This window comes from Odontesthes bonariensis, chromosome 4, assembly GCF_027942865.1.
Source record: "Odontesthes bonariensis isolate fOdoBon6 chromosome 4, fOdoBon6.hap1, whole genome shotgun sequence".
Taxonomy (NCBI): Eukaryota; Metazoa; Chordata; class Actinopteri; order Atheriniformes; family Atherinopsidae; genus Odontesthes; species Odontesthes bonariensis.
In genome coordinates this window covers 28293837-28317639 of record NC_134509.1, presented here as the reverse complement: position 1 = coordinate 28317639, position 23803 = coordinate 28293837, and the positions used below count along the sequence as shown (strand labels likewise).

Here is a 23803-nt window from a genome sequence, read left to right as displayed (position 1 = left end):
TGCCTCATTCTAACATTCTTTGGGTCCCTGTAATGTAAATCATTCCACCATTGGTGGGTTTTTTGTGCGCCAAAACATGTAACCAGGATCAGCTTTAACATACGTACTTTTATATGTGCTTTGGCTTTGGTGAGTAGGCCCAGGGTGGTGTGGCGATTGCAGTCAGGTCCCAGAGGTATGAGGGCCTTCAAGCGCTCCAGACACAGCCGTAGATGAGCTCTTCTGAAAAAGGAGAGACAAACAGAGAGAAACAAAAACAGTTGAATGAGTAAGAATGCACAGTGGGCCAGGGCGATGGCATGGGCAGCATAATGTGACAACAAGCTGGTAGTTTAGTGGCTTGTTCAAAAGCATTTGTGACGTTGTTCAGGTTATTCAGAATATGAGATCCCTTTGAATTCCAAAAATCATGTCAAAAACATGATGCAATCCATCACAAACACACATCAAAAGGTCTGAAGGCTCTTAAAAGCACCCTAAAAACCCAGCTGAAGGCAGAGAGCTGTCATCACACCGTGATTCTCACTTTGTAGGAATCCTGCAGCTACGCACGTGGCTCACGTATAGTCGATCTCCAGTTTTCAGGTCAGCAAGACAGCAGGTCACATATGATTCATGTCGAACGTGAGCCCCGAGGCGATACATTATCCTGTGTCTTGCGCCCAGTTTTAGCTACTCTCCTTGTCTACATTACAAACAAGTTTCACCTGGTGGGTGTAGGAAGGGTGATGGTGGTTGCAGTGGTGTAATGGCATTTCCTGGACCCTGCTCGGCTCATACGCTCCATCATCCTGATAGTACCTTATTCTGTCACTGGAGACAGGCACCAGGTACTATCTATCCAGCTAATGGACCCGAGTTGAGAGGTAAAGAGAGATAATTGTTGCTTTAACACAATCAGCGCTCCATTAGTAGGGGCTGCCCTTTCAGCCAGCCTGTAGGGAGGGGTGGAGAGACATTAAGAGTCAGTATAGTAAGTGGAGTGACCCCAGACTTAGGAATGATCTCTGGGGAGCTAGAAGGAGACAAGCCCAGAGGTCCAGAGCAGGAATTCGCTGGACATGCTGGGCTACACAGCTCTCTGCCATGCTCTGCTGCTTTAAGACTGGTGGATACGTGTGAGTGCTAACTAGAGCATATCCGTCTGTGTGCATGTGTGTGTGCGCAGGGGTTAAGGTATGCATGGATGGTGCTGATAAGAACATAACAGCAAGCCATTCCATCAGTACTGTATGGGTTATTGTATGTGCATAAGTGCTTCACGTCTACAAAACAAGAAAATGCCCTGATGCAGTCTGCACTGCTATGAGTTTGGAAGTCACAAGACACACACGTGCGCAGCCGTTAATACTGAAGGCTCGTATGATGCCTATCAGTCTGGCTCGCGTATTCTGTGGGTTTAATCAGTTCTATTCAACCCACCTTTTCATGTCATCAGGGAAATGTCTACCTGTACCTTTCATCTGCACATACACAGATATCAATCACCACCTATTCACATCCTACTCTCACAGCAGCCTGAGGGGATGCACACAGCTCCACCTGGACGATATCACAGACACAACACGGCAGAACATTTCTCAGTGATTCCATCTCTGTCCATTGTGTTCGGCACTGTAATCAGGAAAATTAGTCCGGGGGAAACAAGTGTATTTTACTATGACATGCCACGTCTGTTATCAGACCAAACAGAGTGGGCCATGCAGGAGGCGTGTTTAAGCACTGCATATGTTCCAATAAATTATTCACTGTAAGGCTGTAGCTGACGACCTGACACAATTAGAATTTTACATTACACACAAAAGCAACTGTTAAGCTACACAAACCTCATATTTTACATTTTAAAACCTAACCTCGCACATATGGACCTTGAAACTACTTATGCCTGAGTCACAAATGCAAACACAGGCTCTACAGAGCCATGGACTGCCTGAAAAAGAGAGCTACGAGGGAGGAGCTGGACACACAGTGGTCATGCATGGGCCTGTCAGTTTGGGTGTCTAGTCTACCAGGGAGAAAATGCACCAACTCCAGACACTGAAGGGTCTTAGTTGAGATTAAAACCACCATCTTGGCAGACAACCCCAGATAACCCCATTTACAAGCACTCCTGTTCTTCATCCTCCCTTCACCCAGACCCACTGACATGATAAATGTTCAGACGGAGCCGAGGTACACCGACCACACAGGCACCGCAGAGAGTCACCATATTTCACTCTTGGCAATTATTGAAGCATCTCATTACGGCTCTTAGTACTTAGACCACAAGTAGTGGGTGTGGTATGAAGCGTCACTTGCTGGGCTGCTCATCCCCACTTTTTCCTGAACCAGTGTGAAACCACAAACACCTTTCTGCCCTTTTTCACAGCAACTTTAACTACAGTTTAATATCCTCTCGTGGCAAAAAAAAAAAAAAACTTCCTGACAGCATTCAGACACCCCCACTGTACCTCTTATTGATGGATGGGTGTGAGAGATGTGTGCTGGCATTTTATCTAATCTCTCCAAGTATGACACACTCCTCTGTGTAGCATTCTGATAATTACAGACGGCAAAGAAGCTCCAGACAGCATAAGAGGGAGTGTCGAATGAGCAGTGTGTGGTTGTGAAAGCAAAAAAAAGGAGATTGTTGCAACTCATTGAATTGGACGTCAAACTGTAAAGCCCTTTTTAAAAACCCGCTAACATCTGCCGCTTCAGTGCAATAAGCAGGTGATGAATCAGCCTTCAGTCCCCCATCAAATGACCATACAGTAGACATGGGTTTTTATTGGTAAGCATGAATAGGAACACAAGTGTGCATGCTAATGTTCAATGAGGATGCTGCGGTCAGGGCAAGATGGGCATAGCTCACTTTGTCTTCACACACACGTCTGCTGACTGTAACATCTCACATGGAGGTAAAAACCCAAACAGTGGACAAATAGAGATGAGATTAATCAATTCCAATCAAAAAAAAGTAAACTGCTCTTATTATGTCAGAGTTGTGATTATCAGAAAATGTGATCCAACACAGACTATATAGAATACAGAGTAATGATACCATCTCTTCATGTTATCTAGCCTGTCCTGTGGGCTTTGGTTCCTTTAAAAACGGTGTAAGTTTCAGTAGTTTATAATGCCAGTCAAAACCACCAGCACTATCTCAAATACCAGGATACCAGATGATGGACATTTGACACTTAAAGAGTATTTCAAAGTTAAATGATCTTTAAATGTTTATGTCTATTCATTCTGTATTCCTGAAAGCAATGCAAGTATCTAAAGTTTCTCTGGCTGTGAGGCCATGTCAGCTGATGCAGTCCGACCGACACAGACAGACCCCTGCATCAAAGTGTCAGGCTGAATCAAGCATAGCTGCTTCTCTAAGGGGCTAAAGGTCATTAGCTCCTGGGTCCTGGTGATGCCCCAAACAAGAGGGTTTAATCCCTGGAAAGCCTCGTTTATCGTGTAGACCCACAGCCAAAAAAGCTTAAGCCATGCACAGCTTAAAATATGAGTGGCAGCTTGTGACCATAAATACCTGCATGCTACGGGCAAAAATCTCCATTTGCCTCCGCCCTCTGCAGCCACATTACCAGCAACAGCCTTCTGTTTCCAGTTCTGGTTCTTAGAAAAGACCGATGCCTGTTACATAAACAGCTATGGATTTACTGTGCAGGCTCATAACTTTGTGTCCTCAGCTACTGAAGCTAAAGGACGGTTAAGTATACCTGGTTAAAGGATGTGACGTCAATGGATCACACGCAGTTTCAGTGGATGGCTGTCAGTGTGGCTGACTGAGAGATTTGTTTTTTGATTCAGAAAAAAGATACACATATGTGGTAATGTTAGGTCACACTTCCTGTTTTAAAACTCAAAAGGCAATACGATGGGAGAGTGCTCTCTCAACACGAGCTCTTCCTCTCATCCAAACTCTTTCAGCCCTTGTGTACTCGGGCAGATGCTGAGAAGACTGAAAGACCAAAATCATCTCAAATAATTCTACAAATGCAAAAATAAAAGATGCCAGATAAGTGGCTGATAATAGTTTCACACTTTAAACCTGTAGTGTCCAGCGTCTAATGAATGGCGCAGTAAGCTGCAGGTTGCCTGAATGAAGAACTCTCCATCTGTGGCGGATTACATAACACGTGGCCACTTGCTACCAGGACCTTTGCTCCTAACTGTCACGCACAGCGGGGATATCAAATCCCTCACTGTCAGTAGGACAGCATAGGAAAAAAATAGCCTTGTTTGTCCTTGGATTCAGCAGAAGGAGATCCCCGGGAATCTAAGCAAATATAACAGCACGATTGTTTCTCTTTTGTGTGGTGCCCTGTGGGTATATCAAGGCAAACAGCCGCCGTAGAGATTCTAGGCTTTCTTTGAGAGTGAGCACTTATACACAGAGCGACCAATACATTTCAAAGAAATCCACATCTAAAGCTGCTGCTCTTGCTGCTGATCTCTCACAAGTTCATGGGTTACCTGCGGCTCAGAGAAAAATATTCATAGCATTCATAAAAAGAGCTTTACAGGAGCTCTTAGCTCTTGCTAAACCATCAAAATGGTCAGCAGTGGTGAAAGGTCTTTTTTTGTATGCTGTACTTCAGTGAAAAAAAAAAAGGATTTATTAGCTGTTTCTTTCTTTTCAAGCTACTCTTTACTGCCTTATCTTTAGAGGTAAATATCAATGTTATCGGCTTTACAAATTCAGAATTTCAGCACAAAAAACAGGAAGAAATGATGCAATCTGATGTTTTGCTATGGATTAAAATACCCAACAGTTTGTACAAGTGAAGCAGAGGCAAATCAGTTGATTTGTTAATACTCAATTGACATAAAATTGGCAGCTCCTGTGAAATGCACTCCTCTGCTCTGTCTTTAAAGAGAGGATGGCAAGCAGCCAGCCTTCCCTTTCCTCCTGAGACAATGGGGCACTTCCACTCTACTCACTCCATGAAACACGTGTGTCTTCGTCTTGTTCGGAATTGTGTGTCTGTGTGTGTGCTCCCGTGACGACCTGTGTTCCTGATGGGCCCCAGATGGGCACGCAGGCAGGCAGGCAGCTCTGCCTTTTGGCTTTGACATGTGAACAAGCAGCCAGCCAGCCCTGGCTCACCGCACCGCACCGCACCTTCCCTCCGCATCCACCCATGCACACCGCATCCCCTTTCTTTCAATTCCCACAACTTTAGGTGCTCTTAGCCTGTTTCAGTCCAATTTAAATCAAATGCAATTTCTGCCTCATTCGTGGGGCCCCATTTGACTTCCGATATGAATACAGAACATGTACGTGACCACATTTTGCAGAAAGAAAAGCAGTTGACCAATCAAAATTATGATAACTGATAGATGAGTATTTGTACTGAAACAAACTCGGGTGCCATTGCTGCTGTTGAAATGCATCAGACTGCCTCCAATGTCATCGAAGCTTGAGTCTTTTTAGAGATGCACTTTGAAGCTCTCCATGTTGGTATGGAAGAGCTGCCCACCATAACTCTTACAGAACCTACGCACATCCTATGCACAACAGCTCAGCGCACACCTCCCATTGTTCTTGCATCATCCATGCACACAGCTTTAAAATGGAACTGAAAGGCACACACACTCTGGAGAATTCAGTCTGAATAATGTATGATACAAAATGATAACACGGTGACACAGAGACAAAAACCTCTTTGAATGTGAGTCGATGTGAAGTGAAACAAGTGTTAAAACTATTACTTTTGCATTAACAAGGTGACCAGAGAAATCAGAATGAATTGGCTGTAGTTTCTTGGAAATATCAGAGCGATCGTGGAGAACAATGAGAAATGTGAGAATATCATCAACAAGAACCAGGAAAGTAACAAAAACAGCTTTTGTGTTTTCTGGTAAATCAACTTCTGAACAGAAGTTTTGTTGTCCTTATCTAATCGGTGTTCAATAATAAAGAATTTGTAAAAAGTCATACTATCTCAGGACGAAAAACAATATCTCACATAATTTAAGTCATCATCATCATTACCAACAGTCCAGTCCCTAAGCGAGTTGCTTTTAAACTACACGCTATCTTATACAATCCATCCCTCTATTTACTATATCCGCCCCATCCTATTCAGGATCCTGAAGGGAGGGGGGGCTGCCAAAGGGTGGGATGTAGGGTACACCCTAAACATGTCGCCAGTCCATCACAGAATAAACACAAGACAAAACAACCACTCACTCCTACGGCTAATTTACAATCACCAATTAACCAGACATGCATGTTTTTTATGGGAGAAAGGCAAATGATTGTGCAGCCCACATCTGACACCACTAACATCTACTCTAATATATAGTTAGTCTTTCCCCCCTCATTTATAGAACACAGATCATAGATTTTTTTTTCATATCGCAAAGGGAACTCTTTTCAATCGATTGTAAGGTGAAAATGCAAACTGTTATTTGCTCAAATGCAGTCCATTACACCCCTCCATGCAATTAGGGAGATGTCTGGAAAATAAACAGTTTTTGAACTGTTATTTACACAAACTCAGCCGAGATTCTATCTCATGTTACAGAGAGAAAATAAGACTTCCTTTACTGAAGACTACTGTGTTGCTACTTGGCTTTGCGCCGTCTGTATTTGAAAGGTGAGAGACCTCTCCTGTTCCTTTCAGTGAAAATCACAAGAACGGGTGGCACCTGTGGAGCACCAAGTTAAAAAAAAAAACCCTAAGAGTCAAAGATTCGAAAGTTCAGTCTTTCTTCTGAACCCAAAAGTCACTTTGAAAGACTTGTGATTGATTAAGTTGGGTTTTTTACACTTTTTACAAATTTAGCTTCACGGAAATCCTGCTATAGCAGTTCATGACTGGCTCTGCAAGGAAAATACATTTTCATGTACCTGTTCTTAGTGAAATGTGTGGCGATACAGATGTTTTCTGACTACCCCACCCAAAAAAAATAAAAAATCTGCACAGTGAGTCGAAGGAGGATCTATGGAGAAAAAAGAAAAATATATAGCTGCCCTAGATTCTAAACTTGTGATCACGTAAATAATGGATAAGTTCTCAGGTCGTCCAAAATGTCTGACATAAATACTGGACATGCTTTTAAAAGCCAGGGTCAGATTTCAAGCACAGATCCCAATCAATACACTCCTATTCGGCAAATCCCCCACTCTCTGAAACCCATTACACACACACACACACACACACACACACACTGACCCATTTCTAATACAAGTAGAGAGAGGAAATGTGACCCTTTACCCAGTTAATAAACTAATTACACATCACCAATGACTGCCTCTGTGATAAATCTCTTAAATTGACATAAGAAAGAAAATTAAGACATCATTAGACAGTCCCTATTATAGAGGGGGAAAAGAACAGTGGAATTTACGAGGGAAAGCGACTTCTCTTCTGCCTTACTGCGGCATCAGGCCTCATTGAAAGCAGCCAGAAATCATGATTCACAGTGAGGTCAAAGATTATTGAAGTGATTCGGGTATCGTGTGATGCAAAGTCTCGTTTAAAGAATACTGAACCATGTCCAAACCATACAGAGGAGGGCAATTAAAGCAATCAAAAAACATTGGAACAGAAGTTTCATCCCTCCTCTCGGTACATGAAGAATTTTTTTCTTCCATTAGCTCAACATTAAAAAGGCTCCTTCACTCAGGTCATGCATAGTGAAACAACATGTGGCATATCCACACACTTTGGATCCACACTCTGCAGATGGTAACATGTAATATAGATGGAAGGGGGCGGGTCTTAAGCTACATGCCAACCCATACATTTGTTCCCCATAATGATCTGCTCTGACTAAAGCAACTGAATAGACTTTGTCAAAGGCAGATGATTACGCTCATACTTATTTACAAAAATCAATGCAATAGTGTCCTCTAATTGCATATTTGAAGGCAAATCAAATCAAAAGGTCTATTTTTCTAATTTATTTTCAGTGATAAGAAGAAAAGATAAAATGATGCAGTTCCATTTTAACTTCCAGTCAGTGTAAATAAATCTGACATTTGAGGAAGCAACAGTTGGCCGTACATTACAGTCCATATAAAAGTCAAACATTGGAGTTCTCCGTGTTTGCACAACACCTTTGTCTACGGGTTCTGTGCGAACACAAAGGGAAGGGTTGTCTTTTTTATGACAGAGATGCCAAATCTAGGATAAAAGCTGAATCTTAGATTTGGCATCTCTGTCAGAAAAAAGACAACCCTTCCCTTTTTTAAATTTTTTTTTTCTGTATTTCTTTCATTCTTTGTCGAAGTAGATTCATACCCTCCCTCCCCGCTTCGCTCTCTCACATGACTGCTGTCAGGCTGCAGCTAAGGTCACATGTTTACCCGTACAGAAAATGGCACCTGACTAAATACAGCTTTTTTCATAGGGGAAGGTCCTACTCACTAGGTTAACTGCTGGAAAAGTCATCATAGAGGCACCAGCTTGGCTGCAAAACTGCAGGCCTTTGTATGCGATTCAGCAGGTTACAGCTTTCTAATTTGAGCTATAAATAGAAAGTTAAGGAAATTACACAGTGAGACACAGCCAGGCTTAAATGTTGATGTCGCTGTCAAAAAGGAGGTCATTATTACTGGTTTGATTCATGTTCTTTGAACTTTGTACCGATTAATTCTTATTTATCAACAGGTATAAAAGTATTAGACCTCAACTGATATTGGCAAGTTATAGTGATAAATAGCCTACTGGACAATGCACTCGACTTCGACTTACTGCTGAAACCTACATGACTTGAGTAACGCTATAACTGTTACAGAAGCAAAGACAGACAAATATAAAAGCTTTAAATTGAGACCAATTTGGTAAAAGTTTAATTTAACTCGTGCGGCGGCTCATCTGGAACATTTTGCACACAAGGTTACAGCGATCTTTGCCGTATAGCAACTGAAGGTTAGTTTTTTCTGATAGGCTGATGCCTCTCTCATCTTCTCTGTGGAACATGGACAGATGGGGTAGATGTAGAAAGAGTCAGAGTGAGACATAGAGGATGAGAGATATAGTGAGTGGGGGAGGAAGGGTAGTGTTGTATCTATGTAATCTGCCCAGAAACTAGCCATGGGCACGAATGCAAGCCAGTCCGTCAGGAATTCCACTGAGTTTAACAACAGCAAGTGACTAAAATCTGCTCAGTTTGCTTCAAGTTTCCGTCTCACATTTGAAGATCACTGTGTCCTATGACAAAAAAAAAGTTGCTTTTTGTTGACTGTGTGTGTGTGTACCCGTTAACGGTTTGTTTTATGACCACTTTGACAGGGAAAGTATGCGAGCGCTCAGCAGGATACTTCAAGTTCAAAGAGTAGAAGAACCTCAAGGTGCCCATCCTTCAGTTGGCAGTAAATTCAAATCATCTGCATGAAACAAGGCAAAAGTTTGGGCCTACTGACAGAAGCAGCACAAAGAAAGTTTGCACATGGATGCTGCTCTTTGCTCACGCACTGAGGGGTTCCTGCAAAGTCCAAACTAAAAGCCAAATCGTAAATTTGACTAAAAGACAAGGAAATGAGAACCAAGCTCAATTTAAAGTTGAACAATTATTAGCACATTTCCCGTTGCCTATCCTGCAGGAGAACCAATTGTATGGCTGGGGCAGGAGCAAAAAAGAAATGCCGGGGGATGAGGGGTGCACCGCTGCCTGTGGGTGGATGGGAATAAGAGATCTGAACATTTAGGCAGTTGTGACCTCAATCCCACCCAAAAAAAGATCCAGTGTGTGGAAAAGATATTTCCAACTGGCAGTAGGCTCACAGTAAAAACATCATGTGGACTCAGGGCTGAAACCACACTAGAAAGTGAGAGCAGTAAAATGCAAATGAGAGTTCAAAAATCAATGTGGACTTCCATGAACCCCAAGGCCACAAGTAGTAAATAAATGAAGAGCTGTTAATTACTATGTAGATAGAACAATGTTGCTGCCACGAGAAACTCACTGAGGCCAGTGGGCTCCTGACACATGTCAACAGAGCAAAGTAGTAGAGTCAAACATGAAGCAGAATGACAGAGAGGAGGGATAAAAGAGTACTGCAGCAATTTAGCCTCTGCAAGCAGCAACCACAGACATAAACACGTGCTCACACATATACACACATGTGCAGAGTTTGATGGAGTTGAAAGAGGGGGATGCAAGCTCTGTGTGTGGCTGGGCCAAGAGACTCTGGGAATGAAACCCATCACTAGCGGACGGATTAGTTCACACGTGCACACTGCCTTTTAATCTGCTCCACTGACAAAGGTTGGAATAAAGAACAGAAGAGAGAGGAAAGACAAAGAGATGGAGTAAACGAAAGGGATAGCAACAGAAACTGAGCCAGAGAGTGAAAGATGGGGGGGTGGGGGTTGAGTTTGTAGGACAGAGGGGAGGAGAGAGGAAGGAGAGGGGGTCATGCTTTTAGGTGCACAATGATCCTGACATCTAAAAGTGGGGGGAAAAAACAGTAATCAATTAAATTGTCTTTTGCAAATCCCTGTCATATATAGCTAATGTGGCTAGATTATCTGTCCAACACACAATACAAACATCTCCCTCTGCTTGTCCAAATTCTTTTGAAAGATTTAATCTTTATCTTTGATGTTACACATGCAACAACGGTCTTCTATCTCCTTCCTGAATCCTAACCTACACATATCTGACCCAGGCCAGAACCCTTACGCTTCAGCCCTCTGCGAGGGAGCTTTGGATTAAAACTCCAATATGGCTTGACTCCAAAAATGTGCCTACTTTAAAGCCGGGGAGATCCAGCCAGATGTTGGCTTCATAGGCAGGTTGGAGGATGGAGTATGCATGTAAGTTAGGGGGTTGTCCTGTCAGAACACAACCCTCTTACAGTTGTTCATGTGTTTAATACATCCAACAGAGGGTGGGGGAAGGAATGTAATCCAAACATTCTACAATAATCTTTAATGCGCAAAACACCCATTTCTGAAAAGACGCACACACTCAGCTTCTCACTCAACCAGCTTAAATTTACCAAACTCATTGAGCCACTTGTGCCTGTTGGTGGCAGGCAGGTCCGTAGGGTGTTATTCCTTAGTTATCATCGTTTAAATAGGAAATAATGGCATTCAGAGAGGGCTCTGATGATGGGAAAGTATGTGAAGTAGCTGCTGTGGGAGTAGGGGGTGGAGACTTCTCTCACTACTGCTTCAGCTCACTGCTCTGCTCTCATTGGCGAAAAGATAACCTCTATGATTGGTCAAAAGGCCATGGTGTTTCCCTTTTTCCTAGGCTGTGTGGCTAAAAATAGAAGCCGCAGTCAGATTTAGCCTAATTGAGACAGTCCTGCATCCTTGACAAGCATCCTATTTTGTCTCTTTCTCCTCTCAGACTAAATTAGCACGGCAGTTAATGTAACAAACTGCTTTAGGATTAAGGAAAGAAAATGGGGATTTCTTCCTGGAAAAATATGTAACAACAGCCTCATCTGTTCCGTACAAAGTGAACGTATTAACAAGCCGTACACAATGTTGTTAATGGAACATGTTGAACAGACCACACACTGTGTGTGGGAGGAACTGAACACTCTGCAGAATGATGCAGAGAAACCTTTACATACTGTACTTACTGAAATTGATTCATTTAAACACCTACATACAAAATAGAGGGAAAAAAAACAAGGTCAGTCAGTATAACAGATTATAGTTGCTCTACCAGCTTTATCATCTTTATATCATCCAAGAAGTTACACCGACCTTCAACAAAATGTTGTACGTGCACAATTTTCTATGCCAAGCCAACAACAACAGGGTATCACACAGAGTTCAATTAAGGCTTAGAAGAACCCGAGGTGACTGATGGGTGGGCCATTAAGTGGCAACATCATGTCCTTCCCGTGGGGCGTTTCTTTACTTCTATGTACACAACATACGTGTGGGGATGGATTCTGAGACAGAGCAGGGATGATCTCTGGTTTTACACGGCCCTCTACTATTTGACAACAAACCAGTGGGGGGTGGCAGGATAGTGAGGATTGTACAGGTTCACACTTCTTGCACTTAAAATCCCTCAAAGTGCTTTTTAAGCCCCCGATTTCAGTCTCACCTTATGGCATTCGATACAGGAAACATGCATATAAAAACCATAGTCAAGCCACCAAGATCAGTTCTCTTCAGCAAGAAGCATTAAGAAAAGCAGCTACAGGAAGTCGAGTTTCTTTTAGGAATCCCTTCATTGCAAAAACAGTCTTTCATTGTTTCATGTTTATGTTTATGCATTTAGCAGACACTTTTATCCAAAGCGACTTACAAATGAGTATATAACATTACAGCAAACATCAAAGCTAACAATAAGCTACATAGAGGGAAATCACTAGTTTCATAGTGGCTTGCTCCCTCGTCACTTGTTGCTGTAGCCTTATCTGTCCAGTTTTCTTGATCAGATGTTAGAAAATCAAGTTTTAGGGATGTGGTTTTTTCAATTTCTTGCTTGTAAAAAATTGAGTCTCTCTTAAAAGCAAACATGTAACAGACATGCTGAAAATGCAAAATGACGAGAAGGTTGTACAGCAAGAAAGATGCGACGGAAATTTTTTTCAATAAAGGGTCAGTCCTCCTCCACTTTATGGCCCCCTCCAAAAACCAAGTGACTCATTGTGACTTGATGCTTGTTCTACTTGCCTAGAAAGAAGGTAATACATGCACTCCTGACCGCACAGCGTAAACAAGGTACTTACTTCCACCATCTTATGGGCCAAGTAAACCTTTAGAAAACAAAGTATCATAGCTCATTACCGCTGGTGACCTGCAACAAGGGAGAGGGGGCAGCTAATCCCCCCCCATCTGACTGTGGTGGCAGGTGAGAATATCCTACTCTGATACTGGCTCATGCCTCACAGTGGTAATTACAGTACGAAAATGCTCACTGTACGCAAATCAGGACGTCATTTCAGGCATGCGTGCGACTCAAGGCTTCCATTAGTCAGGTGTGTTTGACCAATCCCGCTATTCATCCCATTAGCCTGTCAATTACTTCCTTGCCCTAAGAGACCTTTGCTAGCTAAGTCAAAGCCTAGCCGGGCCGTAAAGAATGAGAACCGGGTGGCCACGGAATGAGGGGAGTTGAAATGCGGCAGCACGTGTGCATGCTCTAGCTGGGCTCACCAGACCAAAGATCAAGTCCCTTAAGCTGCTTTTCTGAGCCAAAAAAAAAGCTTACAAGTTGTCACGTTGGTCAGAACAAATAGTCCCAGTTTTAGGCCCTGCAGCAGTGCCTGAGAATAGGCTGCACTCACTGGGCAGGCAACAGAGAGACTGGAGAGGCAGATTTTCTTTCTTTAAAAGGCATCCGAACAACCAGGAAAAGCAAACCAAGCTTATTCATGTTTAACTGTTTATCCAAGCCCAAGGCTGGAAGAACACGCCACCGAAGTATGACTACACTGGCCAAGAGTCAGCTTTATTAATATTCCACATGCAAACACTGAAATGTGTTTAACATACACTGTTTGCCCAGCTCCTTTAATGAAAAAATAAATAAATCAAGCAGAAAAATCCACGACCAAGGCATTGGGGAAATAATTTCCCATGTTTAAGATAATGCTGGCGCTGGTAAAAACTATTAAAATGAATAAGAGGCGGTGGATAAGGAATCAGTTCTAGTGAATTTAAGTAAAAGCTTGTTGTATTAACTCGTCTGAGTCAGGTGGGAAAAAAAAAACAGGCGGTTGAACATCTATAGATTAAAAGCTGAGGTATGAAAATTGTTGCTATTAATGAAGATCCGCTACATACCACAAAGATCAACAAACAGCCGGAGCTTGGGAATTTATTATCAACATGTTCAAAAGAAAATGACTAAGAGGTATGAGATCAAAGTAGTAGGGAAGCAGACCTGCAAGCCTCTTCCTGTTAAAACCTACCGAGGTAGTGTAATTTAGTAGTGACATGTGGAAGTTAAATATGGCTGTTAGGAGGTACATGATCAAAGCGGCAGAGCCACCACATTATCTGGTAACACCGCAGAGGCTAAGTATCTGGAATGTGTGTGTTTTATCCTTTCCTTTCACCGCCTTTCATCCACCTCCTGAGTTCTCTGCTGTCACAACAGGCCTACACCTTAAAGAGGTTATCAAGACCTGTGTTAACCACGCCAAGCAAAAAGTCTCGCCGGCCGCAGATACAAAGGGTTGATAAGTGTTGGGAGAAGCTGCGGCCAGGTCTTTCAAGATGGAAAAAGAAAAAAAAAAAAAAAAGCTAGCGCTGTCGCTGTTGTTGAAGGATCATGGCACAAGCCTGACACACTTGGGTGAACAGCTATGCTTCATATGTATAACTTAATGTCAGGCATGAGCTGGAAGGGAATTGGATTAGCTGCTGGCAAAATAGGGGGATTATAAAAGATTTTGACTTTAAATGTGCTTCTGGATTACCATTTCAGTTTAATTCTTCTTTTTTTGCTAATGAAAATCGGAATTACTGTGCAACGGCATTATGCTCACTGTTTCAAGCTCGTAACAAAGACAAGAGAAAAGAAATGTGTGTTGTCGGTATCTGGACTTGATACTGCATTGTGGAACACGTTGGTCTGTTCCCTGCTTGTCCTGGTCTGGTAGATATATCAGATAAAAACATAAACACAATGATGTTAAACCTACATTGTCAGAAGCACAAATAAGAAGGCAAACCAGCGTGGCGTTTCCCTAAATAAATTCATAATACATGAGGAAACTATCTAACCACTTTTCAAATGAACCGTATCGTATGGTTAATAGCTATGCAGCAACCTTAAAGCTGTGGTATTCGACTACTCACAACCAATCCACACTCATCCTTTCTGTCCTGCCATCTACAGGCTTTACTCTAGTCTGTTATGATTGGCAGAGATGGCTATAAGCCATAAATGGTCATCGTAACAGACCATGCAACAAAGAATTTGGAATGAGCTCAGAAACACTCTTGGTACTGTGTTGTAGGAACAAATAAATGACCTGGCGCTTTTTCTTTGTACATGTATTTGTGTGGGTGGAAAACTGAAAAATGCAATCCTGCATTTGTGCCGCAATCTGCCGAGGCCAGTCAGCCAAACGGCTGGCCTTGGCTGGCTATGCATATGAGCACGAAGATGACACATCAACTCTCGTCTATATTTAACTCACTGGATCTCCTTCCAATGCTCCCATCCTTTCAGAGGAGGCTACCAGGGAGCATGGTGAGAAAAGCAGGCTGAGGTGATATGTAATTACACCGAATTGATCCAGTCTCCTACATCCGTTCATTGCACCCAGACGCTCTTAGATAATGAAATGGATGGCAAGCTTTTTTCTATTTACCATAAATCCGTTACGTCTAGCCACTCTTATTTATAGTGTCAAAGGAAACCCTTTACGGCTTGATTCTTCAAGCTTGCAAAGTCACAGTGCATAAATACCCCATGTGGGTGGCAATTTCAATCTGATAAGGGCTTCTTCTAAACCAGCTCTCGCTCTCTTCAGAGGATGCTGTGGTAACAATCACAAACCAAGGTCTTTCTGAATACCCCACTTCTCATCATGTAGATAGATAACATCGTACATTCCGAGATATATTTTGTATAGAAGCATGTTTGGGCTCGAAAACCACCAAGAGAACATTTTCTTTAGATATGATGCTGACTTTGTCGCCTCAACTACAATCTGTAACAGTCAAAAAACAGGCATCAACACGGGAGAATAAAAGTTTGGGATTTTTGGCTTTTTCAGTCTCTGTGTGCTGACTTTCCTAAAGATGTAACTCCAAAAATCTTAAGCTTGAGGTCAGACACTGACAGCACCGACTATGCTTGCGTCCACCCAGCTGTACTCAGTGGGACTAACTGGGAGGGGATTCAACACATTCTCACAAGAAAAGATGTTGCCAAACACCCGGCAGCCAAGAGAAAAGCACCTTTGTTTGAAAAGCAACACGAAGAAGAAAAAAAAAAGGATGTGTGACTGCTTAATGAGAATGTACAATAAAGTGTGCACATCTACTGGCCCATGTGGTCACAAATGTTGAGTTTCATGCAGACACAGGTAATGACATTTGCATGACAGGGACCAGACAGCCGCATGGATGAAACCAAACTATTACATTTGCATAAAAGGGTGCAAAGACTCTGTGCAAAAGGTGGGGAAATCAGGGAGATGCAAAAAAGGCAGTCAGGTGTCCTGGAAATGCTTTGGGAACCTCTGACTTTTAAAAAGACGAGTAAGTGCTTACTTGAAGAAGGGCAAAGATCTTGTAGAGCGAAACGAAAGTAGGACAAGCACTTGCCTACGTAAAAAGGTATGCTGTGAACGTGTCTGGAGGTTTTGCTGCACGTTATAAATCTGAAGAGTTGTAAAAAATTAGGAGCGACTCACCTGTTCTTTTCCAGCTCATTATGCGTTGACCTGCAAAAACAGAAAAAAAAAAGGCTGTCAAGTAAAGCCAGTGGAAAATAATTGTAAAATCAAGAGAACATGTCTATTACATACTCAGACATGGGTTCAGAGGCACATGGTGAACTGGAATGTCTAAATTGATTCATTGGTTTTATCAATTAATCCCAAACAAGACCAACTGTAAGTCGAGCACACTGAAGCCTTTACACCAACAAATGTCAACGTGACGTCCAGGCATGCACTGTGGCACCACTTAGCCTCTTCCTCAATAATACACAACATAACTCTGAGAGGATGTGTGTGACAATTTCAGGCACTTATGTCCACACTGTGTACAGTATAAAGCATACAGTATATGTGTGTGCGCGTATGAGTCTGGGCAGGTATAAGCATGCACTCACACATACAGACAAGCAGCCAGGTTCAGTGCTCTGTTATTAATGTAAAGTGAATCAGCTGGTCCCTGAGAGTGTCTTTGTGCGGCAAAAAGGGAACAAGAAGTTCCCCTCAACACAAACAGCATCCTGCCTCATCTGAGGGGGTAAAGGGTTGATGGATACAACCTAATGAAAAACTTCATCCTGCTATCCAGTTTTTCCTGATCTTTTTTTTCTTTTTCCCCAACGCTGAGCTCACTTAACAGATCATACATCAACATGAGAATGCATGAGAATGCTATTTTTGTGTCCTGAAATGCAGTGCATGTTAATTCAACTGTGGTAATATATTTATCCAACATGACAGGGTCTATGACCACACTGAGTAGCTGCTATCACAGCAAAACACATGGCTCACATGTATGCTGGTGCAGGCCACTTTCTGCAAATCTATGAGCACTTAAGTGCTCACATGTGTGCTCTTGACAGGTTTCATCTCCCATATTGCCATCCAGCCACATATTCTCGGATCATAAATCAAGGTTTTATTTGTTCTTAAGATTCAAGATAGTTTTATTTGTCACATACACAATCATACACAGTACAATTTGCAGTGAAATTCTTCCTTGTCCTGCTACCAATAAAAAGAGAATTAAAATTAAATATGAAATGTGAATAAAAAAATATAAAATAAAAATAAAAAATGTATAAGGTATCTGAAATGTACAGTATTCTTCTACAAGCTTTATATCAGAAAGTGAACTGCAGTTTAAAGATGTGTTTTTTTATTCAGAAAAAAGGAAAAGTCTTGTGTTCAATACTGACTTTTTTTTGGAAATGTAATCATGCTTCGATGGCAGCACGTAGGTCTTTTATTATCTCCATCAATTTGTGAGTCAAAGCAATAGTTTTGCCAACAGATTATGAACATGGGCCTAATTTGAATCATTTGCGTCAGTAGCTGTCAGAGCAACTTCACTGCATCTGTGCTGCTTTATGACCTAAATTCCACATTTTACATGGTTTCCTATCCAAACCATGTTACAAAAATGTTTAAAAAATCCAAGAAACCCATGTGACTTAAAATTATTTTTGAGAACAAGGTACAATTTTGAAAATTGGATTTCCACTTTAGAGCAATGCTGATATCAAAAATCAAGCAACTTGACACATATGACACACAATACATCTGAGAAATTAACAGCTATCAGGTGGAGTCCGACAACAACTCAATGCAGATTATAAACTGGCTGAAAGCCATATATAACAGCATCAAGCTTTTTATTGTAGGCATGCAAACGTACGTGTATGTGTGCATGTATAAACATACTCAGAGTGGGTCAACCAGATAAGGCATCCCTGCTATAAACGGTAGGCATGAGAGGACAGACTCGGATAAGTCCATTTCTTAAAGCCCCAACATGCTACTAAGAAGACAAGACAAATATAACTGAAGCAAGATAGAACTACAAAGGAAAGTGTGTATATGTAATTGTAATGTTAAGAGTTTATATTGTAAAAAAAATACATTATAATAATCCTTAGGAAGACATCTAGAAATTAATTTGTAAGGTCTTCACTATGCTTACGTGAGTGAGGAATAAACGAGAACGCACATGTAACTGACATGTAGGTTAATAATTATACTCTACTCCAAACATCACTATTGACCATTCATGAAATTAAGTTTTTATTTTAGCCCTTATCAAATTTGCAAACACAGAAAATGGCAGAGTTGTACATGTTAAGCTAAGCCCTAATGCATGACACTTTAATTTGTTTGAGAACTGCAATATGACACAGCAAAGTGATAAAACTGCTTGCAACGTAAACAAATTAGTAAGATGTCTCAGCTATATTGCCAGGCCACACACTGTATATAGGACAGTTAAATTAAAACAGATCACTACTGAAACAGAAAATGCTCCCCTTAAGCAACCCTGATATCAGCGGCGACATCCAAATAATGCTGTTTTTGTTGTTTTGCGAGGGCTGCAACTCATGTGGGAATAAAATGAGCCACATCACAATATGCAGCTCTGAAATGGTGTTAGATAATAAATGTGTTAAATTGCAGGGTGAATTGTGAAGATGTCTCCATGGAGAACAAGACCAACACCCGCAAAAATCTAATCCAAAATGCTTATCTGTGTTACAGTGCATTTAACGAACAAATCTGTTCTCTGTGCCTCTCGCTGCCATTTACTCTCTTCCATTACACACTTTCAAAGTTGTCACCCCTCAGATACTCATTCAAGGGCCAAGATACTCATCAGACTCATTTTTACACTGACAGAAAATGTATCCAAAACATCGTCTGTTGATGCGTTCTTACGTATCTTCGCTATTGAACTAATTCACATGAAGCGCTATAAATAGGGCCACAGACTTTCAGTTTATTTGATCATGACTGTTGCCATGCAGATCGAGGCAGCGTTCAGTGCTCATGATGAGTAATGCACAGTTCCTGTTTGTGGCCCTCTCTCACATTAATATTAAAAGGCTCAGAGAGATACGTAGAGGAGCTTGTATTTGATGTATGATTGTCAATGGACAGATTAATGTAAGCAGCCTAGCGCAGAGACAATACACAATGCCAGTGGGTCTTAACTTGAGAAATCCTCCCAACTATTACAACTAAATACAAGTTCTTCTCATTTAGAAGGACCTTAATCAATGTGCCAGCTACTGATGTTTTATCATAGTTTTAAATCAAACTGGATAGGAGAGCAGACATGATACAGGAAGGGTTTCACATTTTAACCTTTGAATGTCTGCAAACAACAACAGCCATAAATAGCAATGTTTCCTCTTTAGGGCAAAAGAGAAACTGTCAGTCTAAGCCACAGTTGAGAATTTATTAAACAGAAAAGAAAAAACACCAAATCAAATTTTCAACTGCAGGTATAGTGATGACAGAACACAAAAGTTATTTGCTTTAAAGCTATCACTTTCACCAAGCTCCCTAACCCTGGCTGCTGTACTCTGTTTGACAATCAGCTGATGAAGCCCTACTAACCCACATGTCCCAAAACAGCAGGGCAGACGGTCAGATGTGCACCTTGGTATTCTGATAGTTTATCCAAGTTTAAGAAATGCCTTTTGTGAATCGAAACAAAGTTCCATGCACGTAGAAAAGCAAAGAAAATGCTCCCAGGTAGGATTTGTTGACGGCTCGCCTGCTTACCAAACGTGTTGGTAAGGATCACATGCTGTCTGCAGAACACTCATCCCACAAAGTCTGATTAACTACTAGCACCTATGATTATCATCAGGGAACATGTTCATATAGCGTTACAAAAATTCCACAATTTCCTAAGGATCATGACATGAAAGAGAGCAAATTCTTACCTGTTGTGGTTACTGCTGAACTTCTTATTTCGGAATTTTCTTTGCCTCTGGTAGTTTGTGCTCTGATTTGAAGGAAAGGTCGAAGCATATCCGTGTTCACACTTTCTTTCTGTTGAAAGACAACTTGTGGTTAACCATGAGCCATAATGCAAGTTTGGACACTTTTTCTCAATCCTGTTACACAGTCTTTAGGTGACAAAAGTGTAAGAAATTCCCTACAGATGGCGGAAGCGTTTTCTGAAAACACTTCCTTTTTTTTGAGTCCCTAAATCATGTCATTTTAAGCAGTTAAAAGATAACAGTACAAGCGTAAAATCACCTTTTTCTCTCCTTTCTAGATATTCTGCTGCCTCCAATAACCGTTGGATATTTATTAGCTGAATAGCCGTCATTTTTTCCTGAGGCTGGCTGCCGTCAATGTTGCTCTATTCAGCCTTTAAACGTTAGAAAAGACCTGTCAGTTTCTATATACAGGGAAAACAGTACATCAGTACACCAGATGAAAACGACGTGTTATTATCTTGATCCGTGCCTTCACTAGTTGGGCATTTGTCGAAATGAAAGAAAAAAGTCCAGTGTTGGAAGCTAGCAAGCTACACCCAATCCTTGCGAAACTTCGTGATTTTAAAAATGTCAAAACCAGTTTATCACCAGTTTATCAAAGTATTAAAATTTTCTATGAAATTAGATATCAAATTTTTACAAAAAACGAATATAAACACTATAAAATTTCGCCGAGGGAGCCGAGAGCCAGCAAACTGCCTCTTCCTGCCAGTTTCCTCTCCTCTCCTGTTTGTTTACCTAGCAGCTCAGCTGGGAGGCGGGAACATGACGGGGGAGAGGCTGGTTTAAACGTGGTGCATTCTGGGAAACTGAGTAGATAAGTGCCTTTGCTAAATACTATAAAACATTTAACGTTTTATTTTTTTTTAGAATTTAGCGCGCCTTTGTCATGCTGAACATCCTCTGTGATAGTTTCATGATACAAGTGATATTCTAGCACTTCAATTTAATTAATAAATATGTGTATCAATTTTATTTATATAAAGAAATATGCATATTAGGGCAGAGCAACAGTTCTCAGATCGATAAAGGTAGAGTGGTGATCATTTTTTTTTCTCAGTTTAATTAGGTCACAAAGAGAAATGTAGAAATAAATAACAATATTTACATTTTTATTCCAGTTCTCAGATCCAAGTTTAGCTATAATGTATGAGGTATTTGTGTTGTTTTTATTTTCTTTTTACAATAACAAAAGGGAATTTATCATTAATGAATATATTAAGGCTGATGTTTGTTTGATCTGTTATTGGTTTAACTAAAACAGCCACAACGTAATGAACTCATCTGGTCAGTTTTTTTCTCACTAAAGCCTACAAAAAAAACTACAAGTCCCGTGCTTCACTAGGACCGTGGGCGGGTACTTGCTGGCTGAAGCCAGGCCCAGCAACACGTGACGTAGTTCACGAACGGGCGTCTGATTGGGAAATGGCTTTGACAGGCGTCGAGGGTTGAGCACGCACATGACCAACCGCAGAGGAAGTTTGCGCCATGTGGAAACCAATGCGAAACGCCCCCAAATAGCAGGAAGCAAACAACTGAAAGAAGGGCTGTCTCCGACGATCTGATTAAATTCCCCACGGTACATTATAAGAGGTTATATAACATAAAAGTACTTTCTATGCAAACATGTGCTCGCGTGATGGATACATCTGTACAAAATAGGTTATGCACGAACAGGTCGCATGCGAAAGTAGCGGAGAAACAGCCTATTTGTAAGCCTCAATTAATCATGACTGGTCGAGGGGAAACAAGTGACAGTACCAAGGAATCATTTTTCATATTGCAGTTCTTAAGTGACAAGCCATTAAATAATATATAGCCTCAAACCCGCTTTCATTTTAAGTGATTTGCCATCTGCAGTCAGTCCCGTAACTTATTTTATAGATACATAATTCCTGAAAGATTAGAAATCAAGCAAAGTAAACATACAAGTCAGTAATTTCTGTTTTAATAATGCAATATAAAAAATGTGAGCTCGGAGGTTTCTTTCTATATATATATATATATATATATATATATATATATTTTGAATGAGTCTGCGGGGGTACAATGACATCATCCTAAAGTGAGCAGGAGGACGCCGCAATGTGATCAGATTTATTATAACAGAACGGGAGCCAACATCCACGCACACGCACACACCTAATCATTATGTCATACTGTATCTGTGCTGCAGGGAAAAATGACGGATTCCTGGTTTGAGAGTTGTGGAGGCGCAAAGCGACGGTGCCCAACACGCAGAAACCGTAGATAAAACAGTCCAGAAATTAAATAAAGCTTGTGGCGTTATCCTCTCCCACAAATGCAGCGAATAAATAACCCATATTTGTCTGGTGCCTTGTCATAGACTGTGCTTACTGCAGGAGTTGAATGAACTCAGCCCTTTGTTGTCTGAGTATGTTGACTATGAAGTATTGTTTTTGCTGAAATTCAGATGAAAACATAAAGCATCAAACGCAGTTAAACTCACTTCCGTCCTTGAGCTCGGAGCTCTCGAGAAACCTCGCAGCCTCCAGCAAAACTTGTACATTTTTCAGAAAAGTGTTGATCTGCTCCATGTGGGAGTCTTTGGAGTTGAAGACGTCATTGAAAGGACAGCTAGACATCTCGAAGTCTTGCTGATCCAAGAGAGACGCCTCGGAATCAAAGAAGAACTCCTCACTCTTCAAACTTCTTCTTTGCCTTTCACTTTTGGCCATTTTTCCTCTTAGTTTGAGCGCTTGCTGGAAACGTGATGATGGGCGCAGTACACAGTGAGGTCAGCGACCAGTAAACACCGCTCTTGTTAGACTGTTTCTCGTTTCTCGTTTCTTTTTCCTTTTTTTTTTTTTTTTTATGAATGCAGGGTGTTTAATGTGGAGCAGTGGCCAATGTCAGTGGATGCTGGTGCATGGGGAAACGAGAGCCCGGCCCCTCTGTGTCGGAGGACTCTGCATGGTCCTTGTGACCGCCTTTTAGTGGTATAACCGTGCGGAACAAAATATCAAAGGATGAATGATCACATCTAGATGTAACCGTCAAATGATCATTTCCCAATAAACATTATTATGTAATCTTGTTTTTTTATGTGAAATTGAACCATGACAGAATAAACTGCTGGCTTAATAGTGGTAGTAACTATGATAAAAGCTTGGAAAAGTAGTTCTGACAACTATTATTGGGTTGCTATTCTACATGAAATAGCCAAGAGATGAACTGATAAAAAGTAATGCGAGTATGTAGTTTAGTAATATAGTAAGAGAATGAAAGGAAATTCAAAGAAAACTGGTTATTCTTAGATAAGGTTGCAAAAGATTTCTTTGGTCTCAAGATCAATGGAGATGAGTGGACAGGTGTCACATCCCTTCACATTACAATTTAACATATATGCAGCACCCAACTGTCAATCATTTGTATGTGAAATATCCTGTTGATGTGTCGCCAAGGGAACCTAAATAATGATGTGTAAGCCCAACCTCTTTTTCTCATCCTCATCAAGTCATTTTTGTACCTAACCCTAACCAATTGTTGGTTAGGTGATAGCTTAACATAAGCACAAAGCAAGTAATACAGCAGAAGAATTCAATGTGAGAAGGAATGATAAAAAAAAATACTAGTAAGTGAATAAAAACATCCTTGACTCATGGTATTATATCAAAGAGTTATATTTCTCAGTATGTTCCCTTCAGCCTCCTTACAAACCATGTTGCCT

General features: G+C 41.2%; 1 protein-coding gene across 3 annotated transcripts in view; it reads right to left on the bottom strand.

Moving 5' to 3' along the window:
* The window catches only part of mxi1 (max interactor 1, dimerization protein), a 28507-nt gene extending 5535 nt beyond the window's left edge, over positions 1-22972 (bottom strand). Inside the window, exons 1-5 of one of the 3 annotated variants that reach the window (XM_075463836.1) lie at positions 20582-20846; positions 20369-20483; positions 20050-20158; positions 16301-16330; positions 108-222 (exon numbers count right to left, since the gene is read on the bottom strand). In XM_075463836.1, coding sequence (XP_075319951.1) covers positions 108-222; positions 16301-16330; positions 20050-20158; positions 20369-20441 — 327 coding nt within the window. In that variant the 5' untranslated portion in view covers positions 20442-20483; positions 20582-20846. Of the gene's footprint in view, positions 1-107; positions 223-16300; positions 16331-20049; positions 20159-20368; positions 20484-20581; positions 20847-22582 lie in introns of those variants that run through there. The other 2 variants (XM_075463835.1, XM_075463834.1) reach the window with 2 other exon arrangements.
* Between the last annotated feature and the right edge of the window lie 831 nt (positions 22973-23803).